The following is a 27213-nucleotide window of genomic DNA, read 5'->3' as shown; positions in this document are numbered from 1 at the left end:
TGTACCGTCTATACTGTCTATACTGTCTCTTCTGTCTTTAATGTCTATACTGTCTATACTGTCTATACTGTATATTATCTGTAATGTCAATACTGTCTTTACTTTCTATAATGTCAATTTTGTCTGTATTGTCTATTCTGTCTATACTGTCTATACTGTCTATAATGTCTATAATGTCTATATTGTCTATGCTGTCTATACTGTCTGTTCTGTCTATACTGTCTGTACTGTACTGTCTGTACTGTCTGTACTGTCTATACTGTATATAATGTCTATACTGTCTATAATGTTTATACTGTCTGTACTGTCTGTACTGTCTATACTGTCTATCATGTTTATACTGTCTATACTGTCTGTACTGTCTGTACTGTCTATACTGTATATAATGTCTATACTGTCTATAATGTTTATACTGTCTGTACTGTCTGTACTGTCTATACTGTCTATCATGTTTATTCTGTTTATACTGTCTGTACTGTCTATACTGTCTAAACTGTCTATAATGTTTATACTGTCTGTACTGTCTGTACTGTCTGTACTGTCTAAACTGTCTATAATGTTTATACTGTCTATACTGTCTGTACTGTCTGTACTGTCTGTACTGTCTATATTGTCTGTAATGTATTTACTGTCTATTCTGTCTATACTGTCTGTACTGTCTATATTGTCTGTACTGTCTATAATGTTTATACTGTCTGTACTGTCTGTACTGTCTGTACTCTCTGTACTGTCTAAACTGTCTATAATGTTTATACTGTCTGTACTGTCTGTACTGTCTATATTGTCTGTACTGTCTGTACTGTCTGTACTGTCTATATTGTCTGTAATGTATTTACTGTCTATTCTGTCTATACTGTCTGTACTGTCTATACTCTCTGTACTGTCTATAATGTCTGTACTGTCTGTACTGTCTGTACTCTCTGTACTGTCTGTACTGTCTGGACTGTCTGTACTGTCTGTACTCTCTGTATTGTCTGTAATGTCTGTACTGTCTGTACTGTCTGTACTGTCTATATTATCTGTAATGTCTATAATGTCTATACTGTCTGTACTGTCTATACTGTCTGTACTGTCTGTACTGTCTATAATGTTTATACTGTCTATACTGTCTGTACTGTCTGTGCTGTCTATACTGTCTGTACTGTCTGTACTGTCTATACTGTCTGTACTGTCTATACTCTCTGTACTGTCTATACTGTCTGTACTGTCTATAATGTCTGTACTGTCTGTACTGTCTGTACTGTCTGTACTGTCTATACTGTCTGTACTGTCTGTACTGTTTATACTGTCTATAATGTCTATAATGTATATACTGTCTGTACCGTATATACTGTCTGTACTTTCTATACTCTATATACTGTCTATACTGTCTTTAATGTCTATACTGTCTATACTGTCTATACTGTCTGTACTGTCTATACTGTCTATACTGTCTATGCTGTCTATACTGTCTGTACTGTCTGTACTGTCTAAACTGTCTATAATGTTTATACTGTCTGTACTGTCTGTATTGTCTGTAATATCTGTACTGTCTGTACTGTCTGTACTGTCTATATTGTCTGTAATGTATTTACTGTCTATTCTGTCTATACTGTCTATACTATCTAATAATAGTAATCCTGTACATCACATCCAACGAGTAAACAGTTTTCATTAAAAATAACAAACAAAAACAATAATAATGTATTGGAGTACCTCTGGCTACTCCACTGATGAAGGAATAGGAAAGGAAATGCGGCCATGTCTTATCTTAACCACAACCCGGAATTGCACAAGCATAGTAAACAGCGAGACACACAGATGATTACTTATCTATAACATATGAATGCATGTATGCATACCCGAACAGCATGGTTGAAATAAATGTTAGCGTGAGATCATTTAAATACCGAATACGTCGATAAGTTTTTTAAATGTGTCACTCTGTTTTGGCTGAAAATAGAACCATTTTCTCGGAAGCCCATTTGTCAGAGATAAAGACTTGTCTGCTAGATAAAATGGAGAAGGCGAGACATGTTTGTTTTTCAGATTATGTTATTGTGTTATAAATCACGTTTAGATAAGTCAAAATACCACAGTCGGATATACAGAGTGATATAGCATGTTTGCCGCTTTTCACTCTTTATAACGGAACATCAGAAGATACACAAGATGGAACATGGCTGCGAAGAGGTAATGAATGTTGACTTAGCGTGCTGCTTAGTTTCTATCGGTTATGGAACCGTAATACAACCATGTAAAAACAGTAATGACAAACATTTACATTTCAATCTATTGAAACACTGAAGATTCAAGACAGCGTTGATAATAATGTTACACACACATTCGAACCTACCTAATATGACTCCTCTTTATAACATAAAAAAAAACTGTTTACAACGGTAACTTTTTCTATATTTGAGTGTCTTCTATTGACGGTTCGACTCCAGCTGCATGTTGATTAAAATTTCAGTTTAGACAATGCTATGAACTCAAGCCGCAACTAAATATACGTGTATGGCTTGCAGCGAAGGTTTAAAAGCTATGCCAAAGGGTTGAACAAAAGGCAATCTATTACATTACATATCTAACTGGTGCTGGACGAACATCAATTACATAGTGTCAAAGTGTCATTATAGCTGATAGCAATGATTGTTTATTCACCGTATCAATACACCCGAATTTCTGTTACAACCATACAGTGAACGTATAGGATCTTATGTTGATTAATACTCTAATGTCTGTCACGACAAATACTTTAATGTCTATCACGACACATACTATAATGTCTGTCACGACAAATACTTTAATGTCTATCACGACACATACTATAATGTCTATCACGACACATACTCTAATGTCTGTCACGACAAATACTCGAATATCTATCACGACAAATACTCTGTCTATCACGAGAAATATTGTAATGTCTATCGCGAGAAATATTATAATGGCTGTCATGACAAATTCTCTTATGTCTATCATGACAAATACTCTAATGTCTATCATGATTGCCTCCGTGGTTTCTCCACATCTGCTTGTGCTTTTGCTTCTGAACCATAAAATCAATATATTTTTATCCTCACTGTCAAATACATGTATCCACTCACTTACTGACCAGTGTGCTAGGTGCCTAATTATCTTGTGCAACTGTAACCTTATCCTGTCGAGATGTTTTCTCGAGATCCTTGTTATTGTTCTAATCTGTCTCCTGTAACATTAATCCTACCCAACAACAACATTACCCTGCTCCGGAACGGGAACATACAGGTTTCTAGCAGAAAATTACTTCTAAAATGAAACAACAGCAATAACTTATATGTCAATAAATCAATACAAACCAGGACTCACGTTTCAAAAATGGGTCATAACAAAAGTGAAACTAAGAACGGGAGCTATGCATTACCCTGCGATCAGTAAGGGGACACGTTCAGTTGATCCCATTGCTTACAGTGCATTTTTTAGCCAATCAAAACGCATCTTATGTTTCCCTTTTCACCATTTTTGTACAAATTGGACGGACTATCGAAAGCTGGTTGAAAACGTGAATTTGCCTATCATTTGTAGGTTTTCGTTTACTTTGTCCAATAAATACGTTATTCACGTCGCAGCCATCTTAGTTTGGTTAACATTTGGGACACAGGGATACTATCGATTAAAAGCATGATCAAATATGACGTGTTCCAAGCAAAACAGTATCTGACGAAATTTGCCAATTGTGTTTTGATTGGATGGTTGGAAGGTCATCTGAACATGAATCGTTTCAGTCAGATCTTCGTATCATAGGGTATACTGACAATCTGTAATATTTCAATCAGATATGAATAGGGTGTTTTTTAACACCATAAAGTTAACACGTTGACAATACAAAGCTACGACAAATCTCAGGAACTAAAACTCCACCGAAAACAATATCAACCTATATATTTAAATTGATAGCATCAAATACAATATATTTAAGAAAAGAATATTGCGGTAAATGGGCACATTGACAGTCTATACATTAGCAGTGAACATGGATGGTGCGTGCTTGCTTTAACACTGTGATTTGATATCAGATAGATAACGACATTATAATAAACATACCATGCATAAGTAATTTCCATATCGCTTCCTATCTCAATATTGTTTACAGCTAACCACCAGGATGCCGAAAATATTCATTCAGCGAATAACTAAGCAATGGATTCATGAAACAATTTACGGTTTCTGCAAATATGCTTGGGATCAAAATTGTAGACATTCAGTATAAAAACAAAGGAGGTTTTATTTGCCTAAGCAGAAGCGATTCTAAATGAGGGGAGGTGTTATCAATTAAAATCTCCCAGAAAAAAAAATTACAAATCAAGATGTGTAAACAATTGTGTTGAAGATACACACACGTGAATAAAAACTTTAAATAATCATCTAGTAATGTACAGTATATTGTGTTGAAGCTACTATTGTGTTGGTAATGGACGTCCCAATAGTCATGTCATTGACAGTACACGTGAACGTAGCGTGTCGGCGGCATTGCTAACAATGTGACTGGATATAAATGCATATCACATAACCATTCACAATTTATACGCTGATACTTCCTGGTTGAGTCTGCACTTGTGTAGATAAAGATCATATTGGTAAAAACGTAATATATATATATATATATATATACGTAGAAACAGGCAATTGAGTGTAATTCTTTCCTACCGCATGCCTATGTGTAAGTCGTTTACTGACAAATACAAACTTAATGTAGTTACAGAAGAGTACCTAGACCGTGAATGTACAACTCGATTAGATCAAAGCCCGCTTTTAAACGTACAGAAATATATACGTAGAAAAAGGCCATTGAGTGTAATTCTTTTTATACCGCTTACTTGCCATTCAAATTCAGCTTAGATCAAAAGAGTATACTTATGAAAGACAAGTGAATTGCAATATATTTAATGATAAATACAGTATATGCCGGATAATGAAAACAAGTGACTCCGGGCCTATATGGCCAGCTGACTATAACTACTGTAACAACAATAAAACTAAAATTCAATTAAGAATGAGTTGTTCATGATGATATTTATGGTTGGAAATAGAGCGAACACTTAAACCAAATTTGTGCGATTTTCCCCTTTTGGAGACCAATCTCTTTTAGACTGACTTTTTAATCCACTCAAGCATATAAGGAAAGGTATTTTAAAACTTTCAAAGTTTAAAGCAGGTTACCGTTTTGTGCTCCGTCCCTCTTTTCCCATAGGTCTAGCCAGTCTCAAAAATATGATTGTCCTCCTCAGTGATGTTTTTGACCAAATTGTAATAGGAAGCGTTCTAAAAAAGTAATATAAGTTCTCTGTCCCTAGGGATAGAACCATCCTTATTTATTTAAATTATGATCGATACAGCAAAAAATTATGCACGGCGGAGGGCGGATGTCTCACGACGACAGACGAAACACGATGACCATATGTGATCTTGACCATTCGGCATAGAGGACCTGATCAACCGCATTACAAAAGTGTTGTGTGTTTTACGGACTCCTCATTGATGCTAGGTGACACAAATGCGGTAGAAAGGGGCGTATACTAACCCTTTACTTAAATCAATGTTTTTTTCGGACATAATAATTTAAAAACAGAAAATGAAATATGTACGTGTAAACAGCTTTGGGGACTAATAATCTCTGCATGCAGATTTCAATACCTGCTATTTTTTTTGTCTGTATAGAGTTTTGTCGCCTCCTGTAATTACTTTAAGCCCCTAGAATCATTGACGAGTCCTGGAAAGACGAAACATCTGTATGACACAGTTCAAACAATTAAGGCTCTCCTATATCTAGCTCGCAGTTTGTTTTTAAAGGTGTTAATATCCTGTGGGTCTTTTATACATTTTAATCATGTACATACGCTGGTAACGAACAATTTTATTATATATGATATCAAAATTAATAGTATACAGACCAATATATATATATTGTAATGTTTTATCTAATTGATATATGGCCGATAGGGATGAGACAGCTACTATAGACAGGAATACTCAATAACACTTTGTAATTCAAATAAACATTGGATGTTGTCACTTTTGTTGTGTTTAATGTGTTAAGTTACATGTATCTTAATATATATGTCCACATTATTACGTACATACAAACATTCACGGAAATGTGTCATCAAGCAGTTTTGTTATGTTTTATCGACGAAATTCGAGGCAGGATCACCATACTGAACATTACCTTTGCTTGAATATTTGCAGCCGTTCGGGAGCGTTTCAGCATCAAGTGGATATGACTCGGCTTCACAATCGAGCCTACCAGCAAACAAAGTCAGGTATTAACGCTACTTTTTAGTTTCATATAGATTACCAAACTTCAATATTAAAACATTTACGAAACAAGTTAAATAGACATTTAATCACTTTTTGGCCCCGTTGGAAGCGCATGAATGGTGTTTTTGTTACTATGCGGGGAAACTGGAGTTCTCTATAGCTGTTCGTTTGAAGTGGTAAGTAATGATTGCACTATCATGCATTAAGTCAAACAAGTCCGGTATTTTAATAACGATGCAATCAATACTGAATTGATCCGTCTGTAATGCACGTGTATTTGCCTATATATTCCGAGTAAATATCACCTTCCAAGGAAATGATACAATCAAACATTCCGTTATCGGTTTTACCTAACATTGTCATAAGGTGGAGTCAATTTACAGGTTATATATGGCCCTTCTAACACGTTGCTTGGGAATTCTTATATAACAGCGTTCTCCAGATTATTTATTTGTTGGATGGGGACATAACGTATTATCTTCTTTACATAGCATCACGTATAATTAAAAGTCGCCGAGTCATTTAAGAGGCGGTGTATATAACATGTCCCTGTCTGGGCCCGGCGTACTGTGATATATTTAGAGTGAGGAGATATTTATCGGTAATATTTCAAGAACTAAATTCCCTAATTGTTAGGGCTGTTGTATTCATTGGTTCCTATATGTGACACAGTAGTATAAGCTGTGGGTATTTCTGGCTAGGCGATTGGGTGCCGTTGATCGTGAGTTCGAGGCCCGGTTAGGGCACGAGTCATAAATATGTCTTCCTTCCTCAATTGTGTTACTATGTTATATATATATATAACACAACATAACGATATTTAGTGTTGTCTATACCCACTACATATGTGTAACTGTTTCATGTTCTATGTCTATATGTGATCGTTTGTAAATTACCTGTGTCTTGATAAAGGGGCAGATTGCCTCGAAAATTCGACAATTTACTTGTCTGTTATGACGTTATATATATATATGTAATCAACAAAACAGTAAACCAATCTATGTAGCAACACAAATGAACCTGGTAGTAGGAATTCATCATAGTACTGCAGTAAACAATCAACAAAGTAGTAAAGTATCAACAAAGTAGTAGAACATCAACAAAGAAGTAAAACTCAACAAAGTAGTAATAGGCACAGGTTAACGTTAAACGAGTCGTATAATAGATTTGCTCTGAACACATGTAGGCATTGTAAGTACATTGTATCTTCCTTTTCTTATTTTGCCTAGGAAATTGTGATATGAATATTGCCTGTCTAAATGATCAAGATTTGTTTTATCAGAAGTAGAATATGATATATTGTTTTATAATAGACGCTACTAATAGCAAACACACAGATTTATGTATACCACGTGATACATATAAGCATGTAGAAAAAAATAATATATCAAAGTGAAATAGCTATAATTTAGTATTTATTTGAAGATTCTGGGATACATTTGAGATGGATGGGCCATCGGATATACGAAGAGGAATCCGAAATTACATAGGAATAATTCGTGTTCTGAAGATAGTGGCGTTCGTCCTGTTAAATGCGTCTTTGTTGCTGTGTACAGTGTGTCAGAGATTAACATTGATGTTACTCATCCCTTCCGGAAAAGTAAGTTACATATAAATATCTATATTGTTTTGACTTTTGTCTAGTTTCTTGCTTTTAATATCAATATCATTAGTGAATCTTTAACTTTACCATTTCGTTGTTCACAAGGGATATAGATGTCAACCGACTGAAGACGAGTTTATCGTTGAGCGACTCAGACAAAGATTGTTGTTATGCTGTGGAATATGTTTTCCATATTTGTTCATATTTCTGGCTGGACTTTGGAGATTTATCTTTGGAAAGACTGAGCGACCTTCATTACTTCTCTCCTTAAAGGTGAATATTCAAACCAAACTGCTGTCTATCCCAAGTATGATTAAGGACATACAAGGATTTCTTTTCTATATTCTGGCCGTTAGTAACCTAGACTAGTGAAGATAGGGGCCAAATATCGCTAAATTGAACAGACCATTTTGATAGCTTTGTTATGGCACAGAGTTATAAGTCAGGCCCTTACTTAGCTATCTCAATACCCCATGATAGCAATTATAGGGTCCAAGGTTACTAATCTAGGATCCTTGGTACATGTAGCTATGCTAAGGCCTTTGGCTACTATATATAATGCAAGTCATGACTCGAATATTACTGTCCTTAATCGGGGCAGTGTTGGCTATAAGTTGATTCATTTTAAATTGTTTATCTTACCTAGAAAACATCCAATTTTCACTAAATCAGCATCATTTAATTTTTTTTTATTAATTTATACATTTTCCAAATAAAGAAACAAATAAATAGATACATAAATGAAAATGCTGCTCCTGTAGTTAAAATGGCAGCACATACTCGACAAACGTGATATTTGATAATAGAACTGAACTTTCATCATTGCTAGCTATACTTCTTTTTATACTTTTATTCAAGGTTGTGCTCTTGGAAATGATACCAACTGGCGGGATAGCGTTTCTGGTATATCATTATTTACCTAACTTTGGCATTGTTAGCGGGACAGCTATACTTAATGCTTGCTGCCTACTACCTAGTGTATTAAATATGATGTCCTGCTTCAGTTGTGCAAATACAGAACGAAAGGATGTCACATTAAAAGCCTGGATATCACGGACTCTGGACGGGACTGCGATTCTCGTCCAAATTGGTTTGATACCGTATATACTTCTTACAGGCGTATATACGTATGATGTTTGGACGGAAACGATTGGTATAGTGATATGTTTAGCGGCAAGCTCACTGATGTGTTGGGAAAACTTTTTCGAGGGTTATGCATGTCTGAATAAGCGGGTTAAAATCACGGACAAACAGAGACCAATTCTCATGATGATAGTATCTCTAGTCAAAATCAGTGTTATGTTTGTTATTGGTATTATAGAGTCACCTAAAGATCTTAATAAATATATCGATATCCTACCAGATGCTTTCAGCAACCTTTGGTACAAACGAACATTTGACGATACGCAAGTTATTGTATTTATCTTCTCGTCATTTATCGGGTATCACATTGCATATACTGCCTGCAAATTAAATATGCAGATATTTTCGTTTGCGCTACCATTGCTACTAACTACTCCTCTCACATTGTTAGTTCACTACCTCAACTTCAAAAAACTCATCCCAGTCGTTAATTTTGAAAGCTTAAACACCTCTTGTGAGTTTCCAAAGGGCTGGGAAGAATATGCAACGTACGTGTTTGTCCTCTCTTTATACTGGATAGGAAGGCATATCTGGACGCCACGCCAGGAGAGGATGGCGAAGATAGAAGCGTAAGTGTCGCACACAGTATCCGAAATGGTTTTTTTATACTGCACGCAGGAAATATGTCTTTAAGTAAATTTTACCTGAAAAAAACCTGAAATGGACATGAATTTGAACTGAACTTGATTTGAATGTTTTGTTCCTGTCAAATTCTGCTCTTTTCAGTTAAATTTACCCCCCCCCCCCCCCCCCCCTAAAAAAGCAAAACAAAACAAATAACAAAACAAAACAAAAATTTACCTGAATTGGACCTGAAATGACATGATAACATTTTTCCTGTGTAGATTAAGACATAAGATCTCACTCATAAATATCCCGTAGGTCTACAGATATACATGTATTGATATTTCTTCCACTATGTTTATAATTTTTACTACACATGTTGAGACTGAAATTTGTGTAGGAATCGATTTACTTGTTGTTTAATCTAGTCTATAAATACCTGAATGTGCTTAGATAACATCCGATTGCATATATATAAATCAGTTTAATTGACTGTATATAGTATTGACAATGGTAGTCACTGTTCATTCAAATCCATAATTAAATAAAAAATCCAGTCGACTTATATCATTATCATGCTGTCATAACTAAAGCAGCGTATTACGACAAGTGTATTTGATGTCATTTTGTTAATCATGATATTATATTTTGTAATGCAGTTTGTTTGTGGCTCCAAAATATTGCGGGGTCCTGTTCGAGCAACATCTAGTACTGAATAGACGCCGCCACGAACAGAAGTTAGATAATACTCTCAAAAGGTAATAGGCGTATAGCACATATTGACCTTTCGATATCAAATTGCGTGTTTCACCTTGAAGGTGCTAAGGAATCACCTTATCGACTTACATTCTTTTATGTTTACTACATAGCAACACCCTCGTGTGGTGTAACTGTAACTCTGAATAATTCATTTTAAACGTGCTTTTGACATGCATGTCATTTGAATAATTGGCGGTTATCAAAGGTTATGTATGCGGATTGAACAAGGACGTATTTACTGTATATAACATGTTTTGTGTATGTTGCTATTTGTTTAAGAGCCAAACACATTGCTGAGACGTCTTCACGGATATTACACGTATCGCATTTGGCGTGACTATTATAGGTTACCTAAAGTTCATACAACGATAGAAACTATCGCTGTCCTCACTTTCAGCTATGCTGGGATACGAATACGTCTCTTCCATGAAAGATAAACAAGACATACACGATAAAATTTGATTATTTATTCACATTTAATCATTTATTTCCTTTTAATAACATGCCCCACCGGCCCTCAAATGGTCCGCTGCTGTAGGCGTCTAACTGCCAGTTATTTCTGCTGTTCACCCGTATATCATACACAATCATTTGAGATACATGTAGGGGTGGAATTTGTCGTACTCAAATGTACAGAGGATACACAATAGGACAACATCATTACATATTAATTTAAAAGATTAATAAACCGCGAAAATGGCTTTAAAAATATTACATTTCACAGCTGATGGATTTGTCATTGATGCTCTTGTCCAATTGAGATATATGTTGTAATTCCTTCAAAATATTAAGACTTTTCGTATATTTGTCTTGATAATGTACACTTCGTGGATACTTCAGAAGGACAGGGGTGTTGTTGATAATATAATTTATTTCTTGTACTATTGAAGTCTTTTCTATTGTGTTTTTGCTTGATTGTAATCTCTACTTTGATGTCATACTAAAAACATTTTCCTATTGAGACAAAGAACCGATGAAATATCTTCGCAAATATCAATAGGTAGCACGTGTAGTGCTATTGAAATGATCAAATAGAAACTATTTGTTTGATATGATTGAAATTAGTATATGTAATATTTGTCTATAACAATTCAAACAAAGGACTATCTTTGCAATTTTGCAAATATTGACATAATAAGTGTGATGATTATGTCGTGATTTTGGAATAATGAAATAAAATTTGTTTCTGTCCATTTATTGTAAGAATACGCATGATAGTAATGACTTCTTTTGAAGCAATATCGAGATGGACGTCGAGAAGCTGGGCGGAGTCCAGAGTGAAACGCCTACCAACCAGAACCTTACACCACCAGTAATCTACGCCTGCGCGACATTATGGCATGAAACATGCACGGAGATGACACAACTGATGAAATCAATTTTCGTGTAAATGTCTTACATGCACACTATATTGTGTATACATTTTGTTTTGTATGTACAATTACACTTTACAACTTTTACAATTTCTGGTATCATGATATAATGTTTTTGTTCCTTCGGGTCATATAATGATACATACATAAACATATTTACATAGATAATTGTACTAAATTGAATCGTATTATTTCACATCAAGACAGACAAAAAATTTAAATCGGCAATAATATGAAAATCCAACAAAGAGTGACCATATAGGTATAAAGTATGTCAACACCATTTATATGACCTTTTTCTAAAACGAAGATTTGTAATAAGTTAATGTGATATATCTGCTGCATTCAAGTATATTGACGTTGTAGCATATATTTCAAATATGAGAAAAGTCTGTCTAGTTGGTCTGCATTGCGGATGTATAGTGATTGCAAATTAATCTAGAAATGTGTGGTTGTAGTTAATGTGTATGCCATTAACATACATTCAACGTACTGGTTGCAGTTACTATTGTCCTTAATTGACTGGATTCTCGTTAATGTCAATAGGAATGTAATAATTTCATACCGTTACATGGCTGTAATAAAATATCAGTATATCATTTGTGCTTTTTTAAAGAATGGACATGGATTATTGTGTAAGGAAAGCTGCGGCTTCTACAAAAGAACCCACCATAGAGACGTATGAGTTCGAAAGTATGTAATACAACAAAGCACTTTTGGAAAGAATTATTCACAACAAATTGAATATATATAATGATACATTTCAAACCTATATCGCCTACATTTGCTCAGACTATTAGGTTATTTGTATACCGAGTTAATGGGTTATTTGTATCCCTAGTTAATGAGTTATTTGTATCCCTAGATAATGGGTTAGTTGTATCCCTAGTCAATGGGTTATTTGTATCCCTAGTTAATGAGTTATTTGTATCCCTAGATAATGGGTTAGTTGTATCCCTAGTCAATGGGTTATTTGTATCCCTAGTTAATGAGTTATTTGTATCCCTAGACAATGGGTTAGTTGTATCCCTAGTTAATGGGTTATTTGTATCCCTAGTTAATAGGTTAGTTGTATCGCCAGTGAATATGTTGGTTGTATAGCTATGGGTTAATTGTATAGCTAGTTAATGGGTTAATGTGTCTTACATATTGATGTTGTCACTAACGGATAACAATTAAAATGTCTTTCATTTATATCTAAGGCCACATCTTTTTCGATGATTCATTTGAATACGATAAAGAAGAAAGAAGGGTGCCAAATAAGTTTGTCAAACAGTTTGTTGAGCTGTTACCGGATGCTGCGAGGTACAGTCAAAATTTACAATTACTAATTCAAAACAATGTGATATGATATGATCTGATTCCTCACACACGTCTTATCTTTAACTTTCGACCAATAGTCAAACACCTAAGTTAATTATTTTTTATAACTAGCTCTCCTCTCGGTAACACCTTAATCTTTTAAATTTCATCCAATTTTATCTTAACAGTCAGACAACTCCCACATCTCACATCTATCGTCGTCATATAGCTTGGCGGTCAATATTAGTTACAAAACAGACATTTTTAGGATTATTACTCTGTAGCTGGCAGGCGTGTATTTGTCCATATAATAGATATATGTTGTTATAAGATATGCTTTCCTTAAGTATGATTTTAACAATTTCATCCCATTACGTTAGACATAGCACCATTGCTTTATATCGTACACTTTAAACAGGTAATATAATGGATTAAATACATGTTGCATAATCAACGTTACAAGAAACTCAAAGTATCATGTAAATGGAAAGGACTACTAAATAAACAAATCTAGAACTGTTTAATAGAGCCCCATTCTCCGTCATTTTAAGTACGTGTGTACTTCTACAGTGTATATTATTGCTGAAGGCATAACCATACGGCGGGAAATGGAATCAACTGAAAAAAAGATGATTTTGATAAATATTGAACATCCGATTTATCAAATGTAGCTGCTGTAAGACATGTCGGCAATGTACATCAACAATACTCATATCCAGAATTCATAAACCATGACAACATTTCTTAAATGGGAGTATTTTTATTTCCCTATCTATTCTTAACCATATCGAATATCAAACTGAAGGAAACCCATGCTATGTAATGCTTAAAATATTCTACTCTGAGACAGACAAATCTCTATGTCAATATTTGTAATCTTAGAAATTCTTTCTCATTGCAACTCCGGAACCTCACGTATTATTTGCCTGATATTTACAAGTGTCTTTATTCCCCAACATTATTCCCTTAGACAGTATTGACTAAACCTGCACTATATTTCTTCATGTACCATACCGTACTAAAAGTGAAGTATACACGTTAAATGAGTGTATGTATAATAATTATATATTCCGAGATGTTAATTATATTTCTCTTTCGGTCCTGCTACTGACACATGCAGTGCTGCTCACAAAACCAGGATTGGAATCGATGAACCCATTAAGATAGTGACGCCATACGGGGGTCAGCTGGTGTACCAATTGCCAGGTGGAAGTCTCCTTTATGTTCATCTCAAGGACAAGAACGTCATACGTCACCGTAAGCGATGGTCACAAGTAAGCTATTCAACTTATTATAATGTTCTCTAAGGCTAACCCTTATAAATAAGTCCATATTTAAATGCATTTTCATTGGCTTAGAAATTTATGTTATCAGTCCATAACGTAAAAACTGACGTCATCATTTATAACGTCGCTTTTGATTGGTGGATGGAGCAACGTAATGATTTGTAAGAGAAAAGAGTTCATCAATAAAGTAATTTTTGCAGGTTAAAAATGAAATTATGAAGTATTGACCTGACTATATTTTTAATGGTGTGATTGATATATTGTGAGCCTCATATTGAAGGATTTGAACTTTGCCGGACATTATTATATTGTATTCGTATTTGTATATTGTATTATTTTTCAATTCAGCGATGTTTAACGGCCTCATTGCCACTTTCATAGAATTTCAATACGAGGCCCACAACATATGAATCATCCCTAATATAAAAACCGAAGTGTACCCTTATCACAGAGTACACACCGTTTTTGTGTGTTATACCTCCATAACATTAAAAAATAGGTTCAAGTTAATCCTAAAATAATTATTTTGGTTTAAATGTTCTATAATTAACGGTTTGCTTGCTTCCGATAGGTTATGTACATGTACTACCTGCTTGGTTTTCGCATTGGACTGGAAGCAGAAAAAGCTATCAAAAAGGACAAAGACGGCACAAGAACAGAGGAGTTTAAGTTAAAAAAGGTATATATTTTTATTTTTGTCCTTTATTTGTACTTGATGTATTGCACGACCACTGAGTGATTATTTTTATCAATCAAATCCGTGAATGATGCTCTTTTGAAGCAGTTGTGTTAAAAATAACATAAGATTAAGATCCAACGTGTCTGTACCATTGTTGTTATACTGTGACGGCAAATTTAAGACAAGATATGTAATAGTGATTTGATAAACGGTACGAGGACTTTTTCGCAATGAACCGATCTGTGGTAAATTAGATTTTTCTTTGAGTAGTAAGATTTCATTGGGTTTCTGTTGATATATTTTATCGGCAGTCATTTGCTGGTAAGTTATACTTAGTCGGATACCTCTCTGTAGGTAGATAGATTTTATCCGTTGTCATTCGCTGGTAATATCTTTCTGTAGGTAGATAGATTTTACCCGTTATCATTCCCTGATAAGATCTTTCTGTGGGTAGATAGATTATATTCGTTGTCATTCGCTGGTAATATTTTCTGTAGGTAGATAGATTGTATCCGTTGTCATTCGCTGGTAAGTTATACTTTATCTTCCTGTGTTGAATTTTGCATGCGTTATGATATTGATCCCTGAAGATGGGAAAAAGAATGGATACAAATACTGTTACTAAGGTTACCAAAGAATGCGACTAAGAACATAATCCTGAATTATCCTGGTTTTCGGTACATGGAAGCAATATGGATCTGCTGCTACCATTGCTACATTTTCAGAGGACATTTCATATCTCTGCTCCTCTTCTAATGCATCATTTGACAAATTCGTGATCCTCGCCATTGGCCTTCTGACTGACTGTCCATTCGAGGTGGATTATGAGTTTTGCTTTTAGAACATGACAAACCAAACTGTGTAAATTCAATTTTGCTTTCGACCCCCTGCATTCACTTTTAATGTACATGTAATTTAGCTGTCGATAATGGCTGGTTAGCAAATATGAACATACATGACAGGTCCAGTCCAGTTAAGTATTTTTCAGGCGTCGTTTTGTGTTTTGTTTATATTTGCCAAGAGTCAGTGATTATGTAATGAGCTGTCTCGTATCATGTATCAGGCCGGTATTATTCAGGTAGCAGCTTTTCTTCCTTTGAAATATTTAAGACAAATATTCTGTGCAATATCATCCATGAGCGCAGTAAATCAAACATGTCTTCATCAATGGTAATATTTGAATCATCATACATTCTAAAACAGGCACAAAACACATACATTCTGGCCCTTGACGGTGACGTGGATTTCACACCTGACGCGGTTCGCATGCTTCTTGACAAGATGAGGAAAAACCACAAAGTGGGCGCCTCGTGCGGTAGAATATACCCCATAGGCAATGGTAAAAACAATATCATGTACACAAATTATTCGTATGATCATTTAAATGAAAGGAACAAACATAGTATACTGCATAAAAAGTGTACACCATTACCGGTGTTGATCAGAAAACAAATTATACATGGAATACATTAGTATACAAATTAGAAAACAAGTCATAATAACATGTAGTATATATGCATGTAAATGGTATGTAAATGTGTATATTAATTCAAAATGGACAATATTGCTCACACAACTTAAAACTGCTTCCGTCAATCGTTACGTGAAAGTTAATGTTATGCAGAATATACAAGCACCCACTGTACTGTCTTTATACTATTGAAATTGGATGAATTGAAGACTATAAACAAATTATTCTCGAGGTTGTAAAAGATATTAGCATTTGTGATTTGAACTTTTAATATTCTAATTATTCAATGTTATACTGTTAATATGTCTAAGGTTTTTTATTTGCTTCTAGGACCAATGGTATGGTATCAAAAGTTTGAGTATGCTGTGGCCCACTGGCTCCAGAAGTCTACTGAGCACATTCTTGGATGTGTTCTTTGTAGTCCAGGATGCTTCAGTTTGTTCAGAGGATCTGCTCTTATGGACGATAACGTGATGAGAAAATACGCCATTCTTCCATCCGAGGCTGTGCATTACCTCATGTACGACCTAGGTACGTACTCATTCTCTAATGAGATTGAATATTACCTCGTTTACGAATAGGGTAGGTACACATTCAAGACTTATGTGGTTTATTACCTCATGTACGAATAGAGTAAGTACACATTCTCAACTGATGTGGTATATTACCTCCTTTACGAATAGGGTAAGTACACATTCTCGACTGATGTGGTATATCACCTCATGTACGAATAGGGTAAATACACATTCTCGACTGATGTGGTATATCACCTCATGTACGAATAGCTAGGGTAAGTAAACATTCTCGACTGACGTGGTATATTACCTCATATACGAATAGGGAGAGTGCTCACTCTCAAATGAGACGGTATATCACTTCTTGCATGGCTCAGGTATGTATAAATTCGTGTAAAAGGGTCCCATCTCCAGTACGGCCTTGTGATAAGCCAGGGATACTAATGTACATTATCTTCTTTGTGTCCTACACAACAGGGGTATATTGTATTCACTCTAGACCATCCCAACGCCAGTGCAAGTCCATGTACCGCTTGAAAGAATCAAATGTTTTTCTTAGGTCAATAAAAAATGCTTTATTCATTACATGTAATAAGATGATATTGTGTTGATTTAAGATATCCTTGTGTATACTTCCGGTGGTGGCAGTGAAGAAGAGGTATTAAGAAAAGAGTGCTAACAGGAATATTAATTAAAGCGATTGCATCTCTAAGTGTACACTTCCGCTAGGGGGCATCACATCAAATGTGGTATGATAAAGGTTAGCAATATGGACGGTTCATTTGTATATAAAACACATTTTTCTTTTCAAAACTGGAGATTTCTATCACATAGGTGAGGATCGTTGGTTATGTACGCTACTTCTGAAGCAAGGCTACCGTGTAGACTATGCTGCGGCCGCTGATGCTTACACGTATGCTCCAGAAGGTTTTGATGAATTTTTCAACCAGAGAAGGAGATGGATGCCGTCTACCATAGCAAACATAATGGATCTATTACAGGACTCGGATGCGACTGTAAAGAAAAATGACAACATCAGCAGGCTTTATATAATATACCAAGGTATTATAGACATTCGATTGGTTTTATGATGAATTTTTAAATGTTAAACAGTTTAGATACATGAGGTGTTATATATTTCTGGTGATTTCATTGCCCCGCTACCTACATTTACTTAAGGTATATTTGTTTAGTTACCTTTTCTGTTCCTTAGGGACACTAATGCTTTCTACGATGATCGGACCTGCCACGGTACTGATGATGATCGCTGGCGCCATACTGACAGTGTTTAAAGTCGACCTGGTACAATCGTATTGGATAGCGTGTTTACCAGCTTCAGTCTTCTTCTTACTTTGCTTCTGGGTTCCACAGAAATATCAGTTGTTTCTTGCAAAGCTCCTGAGCGCCTTTTACATGCTAATCATGACTGTGGTGCTTGTGGGATGTATCGTTACGGCAGTGGAAGAAAATCCGTTTCATCCAAGTGTTATCTTCCTCGCAGGATTAGTGATCATATTCCTGTTTGCTGGTATACTTCATCCGATGGATTTAGGTTGTCTGTTATATGGAGCATTGTACTTTATTGGACTGCCGATGGGTTTCCTTCTTCTGGTTATATACTCACTGTGTAATCTACATGTGGTGTCCTGGGGCACACGGGAAGTCAGCACGGTAAACAAAACAAAGAAGGAATTAGAGGAGGAAGCGGAGCAGGCCAGACAAATGGAACTCGATAAAAATAATGGCTTCTTTGCCCGCTTCTTTCCGGGAATTAACCCAAGGGAGCTGTTTGAAGAATGGCGTCAGAAAAAGAAAAAGGATGACGAAACAGCAAAGCTTGTTAAAGAGCTTAGTTCAAAAATTGATGAATTGGCAAATACTTTGAGGAAAGGAAAGGGTGATATATCTGATATATCAACGACGGCTAACACACCGTATCAAAAATCCGAAGTTGACAACAACCGAGAAGAATCGGGAACATCGAAGAATGAAAATCAAACAAAGCCCCAAGGTGACAAACATCACCAAAATGAGCCATATTGGACGGAACTTAAATGGTTAGGCCGTGACAAGAGTACGGTTTTACAGTCCGCGGAAGAAGAATTTTGGAAAGAATTTATAAAAAAGTAAGAAAATTATACGTATATCTCACGAATATCATACGTATATCACACGAATATCATACGTATATCATACGTATATCACACGAATACCATACGTATATCACACGAATACCATACGTATATCAAACGAATATCATACGTATATCACACGAATATCATACGTATATCACACGAATATCATACGTATATCACACGAATATCATACGTATCTCACACGAATACCATACGTATATCACAGGAATATCATACGTATATCAGACGAATATCATACATTTATTACACGAATATCATACGTATATCACACGAATATCATACGTATCTCACACGAATACCATACGTATATCACACGAATGTTATACGTATATCACACGAATATCATAGGTCTGTATTATATTATCATTTTTAAAAATATCAATTATTTCAACGACTTACGAAATCTGATACAGAATATTGATATTAGATGCTTTATATATCGACTACATCGACGATATAATCATACTTGGTTTTTAAATTAGTACTGTGACAGCTTAGATTATAGACAATGTATTATACACTGTATCAAAACGTGGGAAATGATTTTTTATTAATGCCTGCATACTGACGGAAACAATAACGCAATTTCGCTTTTGGTGCGAAGACTTCACTATATGTTTATCTGTTATCACCTAATTCAGTAATATTTTTAGGCATACTTGATACTTTGTAATGGTATTGTCCTATAGGTGCTGATAAAATACTTCAGTCATAGGGTACAATTCCATTGAAATAAATCAAAAATGAATGTTACATAAGCAAAAATGTCGGTTTTTTCTGATTGCATAAGAGATGTTCACATGAAGGTCGATATATACCATATATGGACCTAATGTTTCTAAATTTAGAACAATCGGAACATATGTACCCTGTGATTCTAAATTAAGAACAGTCAGAGCATATACACCTCACACTTCTTAATTCAGAACTTTCAGAACATGGGTATGTATCCCATGTTTCTAAATTTAAAACCAACCAAAGCATTTGTACCCTATGCTTCTAACTGGATAACAATCCGACCATAAATGGACCGTCTCATCTCCAAATGGTGGAATATGATGATATATTTGTCGTAGATAATTTGTGATATTTTAATTAATTTTTCTAATTTCTATTTGTCTGAAGCCTTTAATTAGTTTTTTTTAAGTAAACCCTTTTTTTGAGAAGGTACTTTGTTTTGTCATTCAAATTTAAGTGATATCTATTCAGATGAGTATAAACTTACTGATAAATCTGTACAAATGTAATATAAAAATAAGGATCTTTGATTTCGGTTTACATAGTGTTATATCGATCTGGTAGACAAATATAGAACTTGGATAACTGATAAATGTTAATTATCCATCAGCTACTGCGGATTTCCACGTGTAATCAAGTCGGACTCAAAACCAATGTACTACGTCACTGATTGGCTGTAGTTATTTAGGGAGTTTTAGGGAGTAGATGGATTTAAAATGAGTATCTACAAACGTTTTTCAATCATAGTGCTTTATCATAGTGGTTTTATTAATATATGGACACTGCTTCACGAGATACTCACCTTATATAATTTCATTTAACAATGATAATCCATACCAATAAAATGTGTAATGATGCATTGTACATGCTTTAATTGTGTATATGTATTTCTTGGCCGACTGTATACGTTTTCTGTTTAATTAAATAGCTAAGGTGTTCTTGCTTGCGTTTCTTCTCTGATCGTCAGCATATCTAACTATGTCGCGATGAATGACATGCTTTTAAAATGGCGGAAGATGGTCCATTATTGTTTAAGGAGGCAGATAACCGTTAAACTCCATACCATTCACAGTTATAATTCATAGCGGTATTACAGCTGATTGCTTGGTCGATCTGACTCGGTTTCATCAATTTTTTAAAGGAATTTCCTTTATTCAAAGTTATCCGCAGGGCTTAAATGAGGTGAAAAAATATGTTAAATACATTACCTAGGGCAGCACATTATTGTCAACGTCTTTTTTTTATGTCACATTACAGTAACACGGCTTTTTTTAGATAAATATTGCGATAAGTCGTGTTATTTTTTACCATAATTAAGTTATGTGTCGATAAATTATTTTACTGCTGGTCTAGTTAAATCGATAAATTAAAATTTTAAATATGAATAAAACATTTCCTCATGTGGTCATTAATTTTGTCAAAATACGCCCTGTTCCAAGAAAATAACACAACTTGTCGTGATAATGATATAAACAGGCAAGCGAATTTATCAAACAAGATGGTGCCACCATAAGTATGTTCCTGTAATTCTGTAATGATATTGAATGTTTAGTAACGAAACGATAATGTAACCCGGGCCAGGTCCCGAGCAATTCCCGTTAAACTGTTTGGGTACACTCTTAAGTCATCATTTTTGATAATTTTTCGAACAATAACTTATGCAATATTCACTACCAAAAACCAATTGCGTTACCATTTTCTGTCAGTATATAAAAGGGAAAAGATTGAAGAGATTTGTCGTTTGTTTTTTTCAAGTGTCGGCGGAGTAGGATCGGGTCCCTCTGCCTTGATTACGACAACCAAGTAAGGCGATATTTCGTGCTTGGATTCATTGTTTATGTTTATTCAAATTATGCTTGGGTACATGCTTGGATTATCGTGCACCCGTTTAGTGAAAAGCACTAATGGGGACTAATATAGTTGGATCTAGTGCAGTTGTGTAGACCAGCGTGTTTAGGATGTAGGTCAAAAAGCGAACCTTGATTTTCTCTGGCCTCTTACCAGGGCATTTCGTAAGGATTAGGAAGGTTACGTTTGGTTGTTTCCTAGAAAACTAACGAATTCACGATAATTGAATTTTAAAGGGATCTTCCGTTGATAGCGGGAATCTCGCTTTTTTAATAACTAATAAAAGTTATAAAATTTACCGAAACACGACACTTAAACTCAAATCAATCGCCTTAAACAACTATCAATACGAACATGCGCAGACAAGTTCACGAACAAGAGGTAGCGATTCACTAATGGGTCACTGAAAACAGAACTAGCGAAAAAATTGCTACCCCGCTGACAGATCAGACATAAAAGCGTTATATTACCTCATAGAACACCAATAAATGGTTTAACAAGTATGTAGTGTATTTGTCAAATCTTGGTACTAAATCTGTAGTAATTTCATTAATTTGCATGCATGTCACATGCTTTTTTACAAGGCATACGTGTTAGTGCCCTTTGGGGATCATATTTATGTGACTGTGTTTCAGTTAATTTTGGTGTGTAGCATTTTGTGTGTTTGATATTCTTAAATTATTTACTAACTTTGCATGTTTACCATAACATAACCACAACGAACGATACACCTATATCGCTCACGATGTAGTGTCAGGTATTATCATATGAAGCGGAGTTTTCTTTAAAAGCTTGGGTAGATTAAATTTTTTTTTCTATAAACCGAAGCCTGACGACGACCTGGTTTAGCCGGTCATACTTTTTAGGTAAACAAAGTACCAATCTTATGAAATCAAATGCCACAATACAATGGAATCCGTGAACAGTCGGTATATTAAGCATCATTTCGTAACATATCATTATCGACCTAGTTTCGAATGATATGTTATCATTGTATGCATGTATTTAAATGAGCTTAAGGCGAAACAGGGAATCTCGACCTGAAGAATTACGATTTTTGCAGTAGTTTAATATGATAAATTATACTAAACAAATTTAGGATAATATTCGTGATGGTGATATTGGCTTGATTTTCGCTTTATTGGAATGAACTTGCTCGTGTGTATTCCATAGGTACCTGGCGCCTTTAGATGCTAACGTGAAGATACAGAAGGAAACACAAGACAGACTGATTGAACTACGTAACGGAGTGTGCGGCGGTATAGCTGTCATCAACGTAATCTGGATAGCTGTTAACTTCATGTTCCAGCTCCGCGGTCCTGGCCTCGTGACCATTCCCATTCCGTCTGTGAGTATAATTCTTTTTGGAAACACAATTATACTATTTTTGAAACTGTTATCGTATTGTTTTCGTAGATATTAGATTTAAGACGATCTAATACAAAAATACATTTCTAAGTAAGGAGTAAATAATATCTGATACAAACTCTTTACAATTTAAGCTGAAATCAAAACATTGCTACGTTTTCAAATATAGGTGGAGTCCTTTACAAACATCTGAACACATAGTTTATGAATATAAGAATAAAACAATCTTATGTGATGAAGGTGACAAAATGCAGTCAATGAAACGTCTTAAATCCAATACACAGTTTTTTAATTCATACTTTCAAGGCTGATCCAAATGTACCATAAAAAGCCGATTGGGTATTGCTAAAAGCATGTTCCCTACCCGTTCTCACTCAAAAACTTTGCCGGTGACCTGGACCTTGACCCAAAAATCCTGAAAATTAGGCTTGTCCGAGATATTTCCTTTAATCTCATTATGTTCATTTTGATTAAACTTCCTCAGGGAATGGAGCCACTATAGTACTGATAAACTTAAGCATTACGTACATACGAAATACGGACGGAGAGGAAACTTATACTCCACCATATCATTGGTAGGGGACTAATCAGCCTACCAATATGTTTGAATCGTCCTTTGTCAAATCATGGAACGTATACAGGCGATCTAAATAGCAGGGATGCACTATTCTTATAGGACGAAGTTATGTAGGGAACGACGATAGAAATTAGGTAGGAGATTATAAATGGAGATAGACAAGCGACGATCCAGTGACGCAAATGCATATACATCACTGTCAATATAAAGTTATAGTAATGTGTTTGGGTACTGGCAATCTTGGTTACGAGAGTGCGATGTATGTTAAGTAAAAATGGTAACAAATATACAATATTACCTTTGCTACCTTTGTCTTCGATACCGATGTTTGCTATTCACTAATGATGGCATTTCTTCATCATCATTTCTATGTACAGTTTGCGCAGAATATAAATGTTATCCGAAAAAAAGTTAACTACATGTACTTACAATCTGAGTGAATCCAAAAACTTAAGTATTGTCGCCAACGATATGAATAACATTATATTTTGTATTAATTTTGATATATTATTGTAGAGAACATATCTTCGTCAGTTTTGCCAATTTCAGCCCTCAAAAAATCAAATTTGCTCAATTTACATTTGACCATAACAATCCGTAGAGCAAATAAAGGACCTGTTGTACAAACAATAGAACGTTATCCCGAACTATTAAACAATGCTGTGTACTGTTAACTGTTCTTATATTCGTATGGGTATGATTTGCTGTAAATTATCAGCTGACGTATGTAGGTTAATAATGCACAACACTTTTAAAACCGATCACCGATTTTCCTGAAATTTTGACTACCAAATACCAACAAAATCATCAAACCAAAATTGACAATCTTAATCAATAGATTTCAAAAATTATGGATTTGTACCGAGATTTGTGAAAAAGTGCAAGGAAAATAAGACCAGGAACGCCAGAAAGGTAGGCGTTTTCTGCTTTCTCAACGATACTTGTTATGAAAATTCTCAATCAAATCCGGATTAAGTCAAAATCCCTAATGTGGTAACAACAGAACCACGGAGCATAGCAACAAGCATCAAACTTATCTTTCTTCATATCACATAAGGAACTAGAATATAAAATCACTATGCCGACTATATTTTCCTACATCTTTGAGCTCATTATTTGCAATTGGTTTGGTTTGGTTTATTTAGTTTAACGTCCTATTTAAGGACGGCCTCCCGTGCGTGCGACATGCATGCGTGTGCTGAGTGCGTATGTGTGTTTTGGGAGGCTGCGGTATGTTCGTGTTACGTCTCCTTGTGAAAGGCCGGAACTTTTGCCGATTTATAGTGCTACCTCACTGAAGCATACTGCCGAAGACACCCAGCAGCACACCCCACCCGGTCACATTATACTGACAACGGGCGAACCAGTCGTCCCACTCCAAATATGCTGAGCGCTAAACAGGAGTAGGAACTACCATTTTTAAAGACTCTGGTATGTCTCGGCCAGGGGACAGAGCCCAAAGCCTTCCTCACAGCGGCGAACGCTCAACTAAAGGCCAAACGTGAGGCATTGACAAGGGAGACATTAGGAAGAAGAAAGTTGTTAAGAAAGAAGAAAAAAGATAAGATCCCAAATTTAGTCGCCTTTTACGATCATGCAATGGGGGTAGCAGGTACAATTCTTACGCCCTACCTGCATTATTTGCAAGAATTCATACTCTTTAGAACGTAAGATCATTTGACAGAATACAAAATTGTTACCAATAGCAACCGATTTTGGTCAAATTGTTTCGTGGTCAACTTTCTGTTGTTACTCTAACAGGTTTTTTTTATAAGTGTTCGGGTTTACCGAAATATCCATTATAGAAGGGCGGAAGTATTGGTGTCTAAATAATGTTCTATTTTACATTTCATGATTGTTACTTGTATACAAATGCTTATTGCTGAATCTCAACATATTGATAATAAGTGTATAGTGTATTTTAGATAATGGATGATTATCACGCACATTGTATATTACCATAACTACCTTTAACAAATGTTATTAAACATGTCATTAATTCATTGCGTTACATGTTTGAGATTATGTTTTTATTGCGCCACTATTCAAGTTGAAACATAGAATTTAATGTGTAGTCGTTAAAGAAACCCCTGTAGCTCGATCTTAACGTTTCTAGATATGGGGAGAAGAAGGTGGATCCACCGATTACCTCCAAGTTGATGTACTCGGACTTTCCTTTGTTATATTCTTCATGGCACTTCTCCTAATACAGTTCTGTGGAATGGTGATGCATCGATGGGGTACCCTGCTTCATTTGTTAGCCTTCACCGAATTGGCCTGGCCTTGGTCACAGACGACATTGGAGGAAAAGAAGGAACAGTTCTTAGCTCGGTTAAAGGAAAGCTACGGAGAAAAATTACTGCGTCATAATGATAGTACCGAAGATAACATTAAAGCAAAGAAAGAAAAACGCGGGAAATTAAAAGCTATTATCGAGGATGTCCAGACAAAAGGGAAAACAGACGACAATAAGATGGCACAAGACGAAAATATCCTTAAATGGGCCAAAGGCATTCATGGACAGGATAGCATTAAACCTCGTACAATAAAATATGAGGTAGGAACATATAATTACCACTTATCAAAGACGGTTCGTAGACGGAAACGGCAACTAAATCCAGAAGATGATCACTTTCATCCTCTACCAGATTACTAATAACGAGGACACGTTTTCAATATTGAGACTTTATCTAACACTAGTATATCATTTATTATTTAATTATTGCAAAGCAGATACACATTCAAAGTTAATATAATTTTAAAAAAATCCAGATTAACAACACATTGGAATGAATGAGAAATTTGACGTCAGTCATCAGTAGGCGAGTGCATGGAATGGGTTTACATTCTTGAATACAATTTTGATACTATGCCCAATTATTGTTAATAACTACAAATCTATACAATAAATAAAATGTTTGAAGTAGCTAACATATTCACTAAACAAACTATTGCCAAAACCTATTGATATAGCATATGATAAAATCGAGGAACTGTTGGGTACGATAAAAATAATAATCTGTCTATAACAAAGTTAATTTAAATTGCATAATTGAAGTAAAGTGAATGTTAAGATGGGATACGTACCTTTTGTATTACGTATATGTTACCATTTGTTATCACTTTATTCGTACGATAATAGATTTTATTCATATTATAATTTGACAGCAATATAATTGTATTTATTAGTAGCATGATTCACGCCATTTACAAATATTTCTGTTTATCACACGTTCGGTCTGTTATTCATTGAATTACCCCTTTAAACCATGTAAAATGCAAGATATATGTAACAAAAGTATCCTAAATCATTTATCATTTCGTATATCAATTACTTAAAAGGATTTTGCCTTTCATACCTGGACAATTTACATTCTCAAATCTCAAAGTAAAATTAATACACATATGATAACCTAAGGAACTCTGCACGTCTTCATTCTGAAATAAGATAACACCTACTGAACAAGATCATAACTTATTCTTCAAACTGGTTACCCTGGTCTCTAGTGAACCACACACATTGTACAATGTGTTCGGTTACCAACAGTTACA

The 27213-nt window shown here is 35.1% G+C and overlaps 1 protein-coding gene across 2 annotated transcripts; it reads left to right on the top strand.

Moving 5' to 3' along the window:
* The first annotated feature begins 2005 nt into the window (after positions 1 to 2005).
* Positions 2006 to 26587, top strand: LOC117321594 (chitin synthase chs-2-like). Of its 2 annotated transcripts, XM_033876064.1 has the most exons (18): positions 2006 to 2172; positions 6208 to 6281; positions 7705 to 7879; positions 7988 to 8155; positions 8741 to 9594; positions 10249 to 10347; positions 11585 to 11734; positions 12338 to 12414; positions 12924 to 13026; positions 14144 to 14297; positions 14881 to 14988; positions 16192 to 16327; positions 16790 to 16990; positions 17809 to 18036; positions 18188 to 19100; positions 21624 to 21671; positions 22890 to 23064; positions 25778 to 26587. In XM_033876064.1, the coding sequence occupies exons 1-18, from the start codon at positions 2152 to 2154 to the stop codon at positions 26315 to 26317; spliced, it is 4224 nt and encodes a 1407-aa protein (XP_033731955.1). In that variant the 5' UTR covers positions 2006 to 2151; the 3' UTR covers positions 26318 to 26587. The 2 variants fall into 2 exon arrangements, with proteins under 2 accessions (XP_033731955.1, XP_033731956.1); XM_033876065.1 differs by lacking the exon at positions 21624 to 21671.
* The last annotated feature ends 626 nt before the right edge of the window (positions 26588 to 27213 follow it).

Source organism: Pecten maximus, chromosome 2, assembly GCF_902652985.1.
Source record: "Pecten maximus chromosome 2, xPecMax1.1, whole genome shotgun sequence".
Classification (NCBI taxonomy): Eukaryota; Metazoa; Mollusca; class Bivalvia; order Pectinida; family Pectinidae; genus Pecten; species Pecten maximus.
Note: the sequence above shows the minus strand (reverse complement) of the source record. Positions and strands in the feature narration are given on the sequence as shown.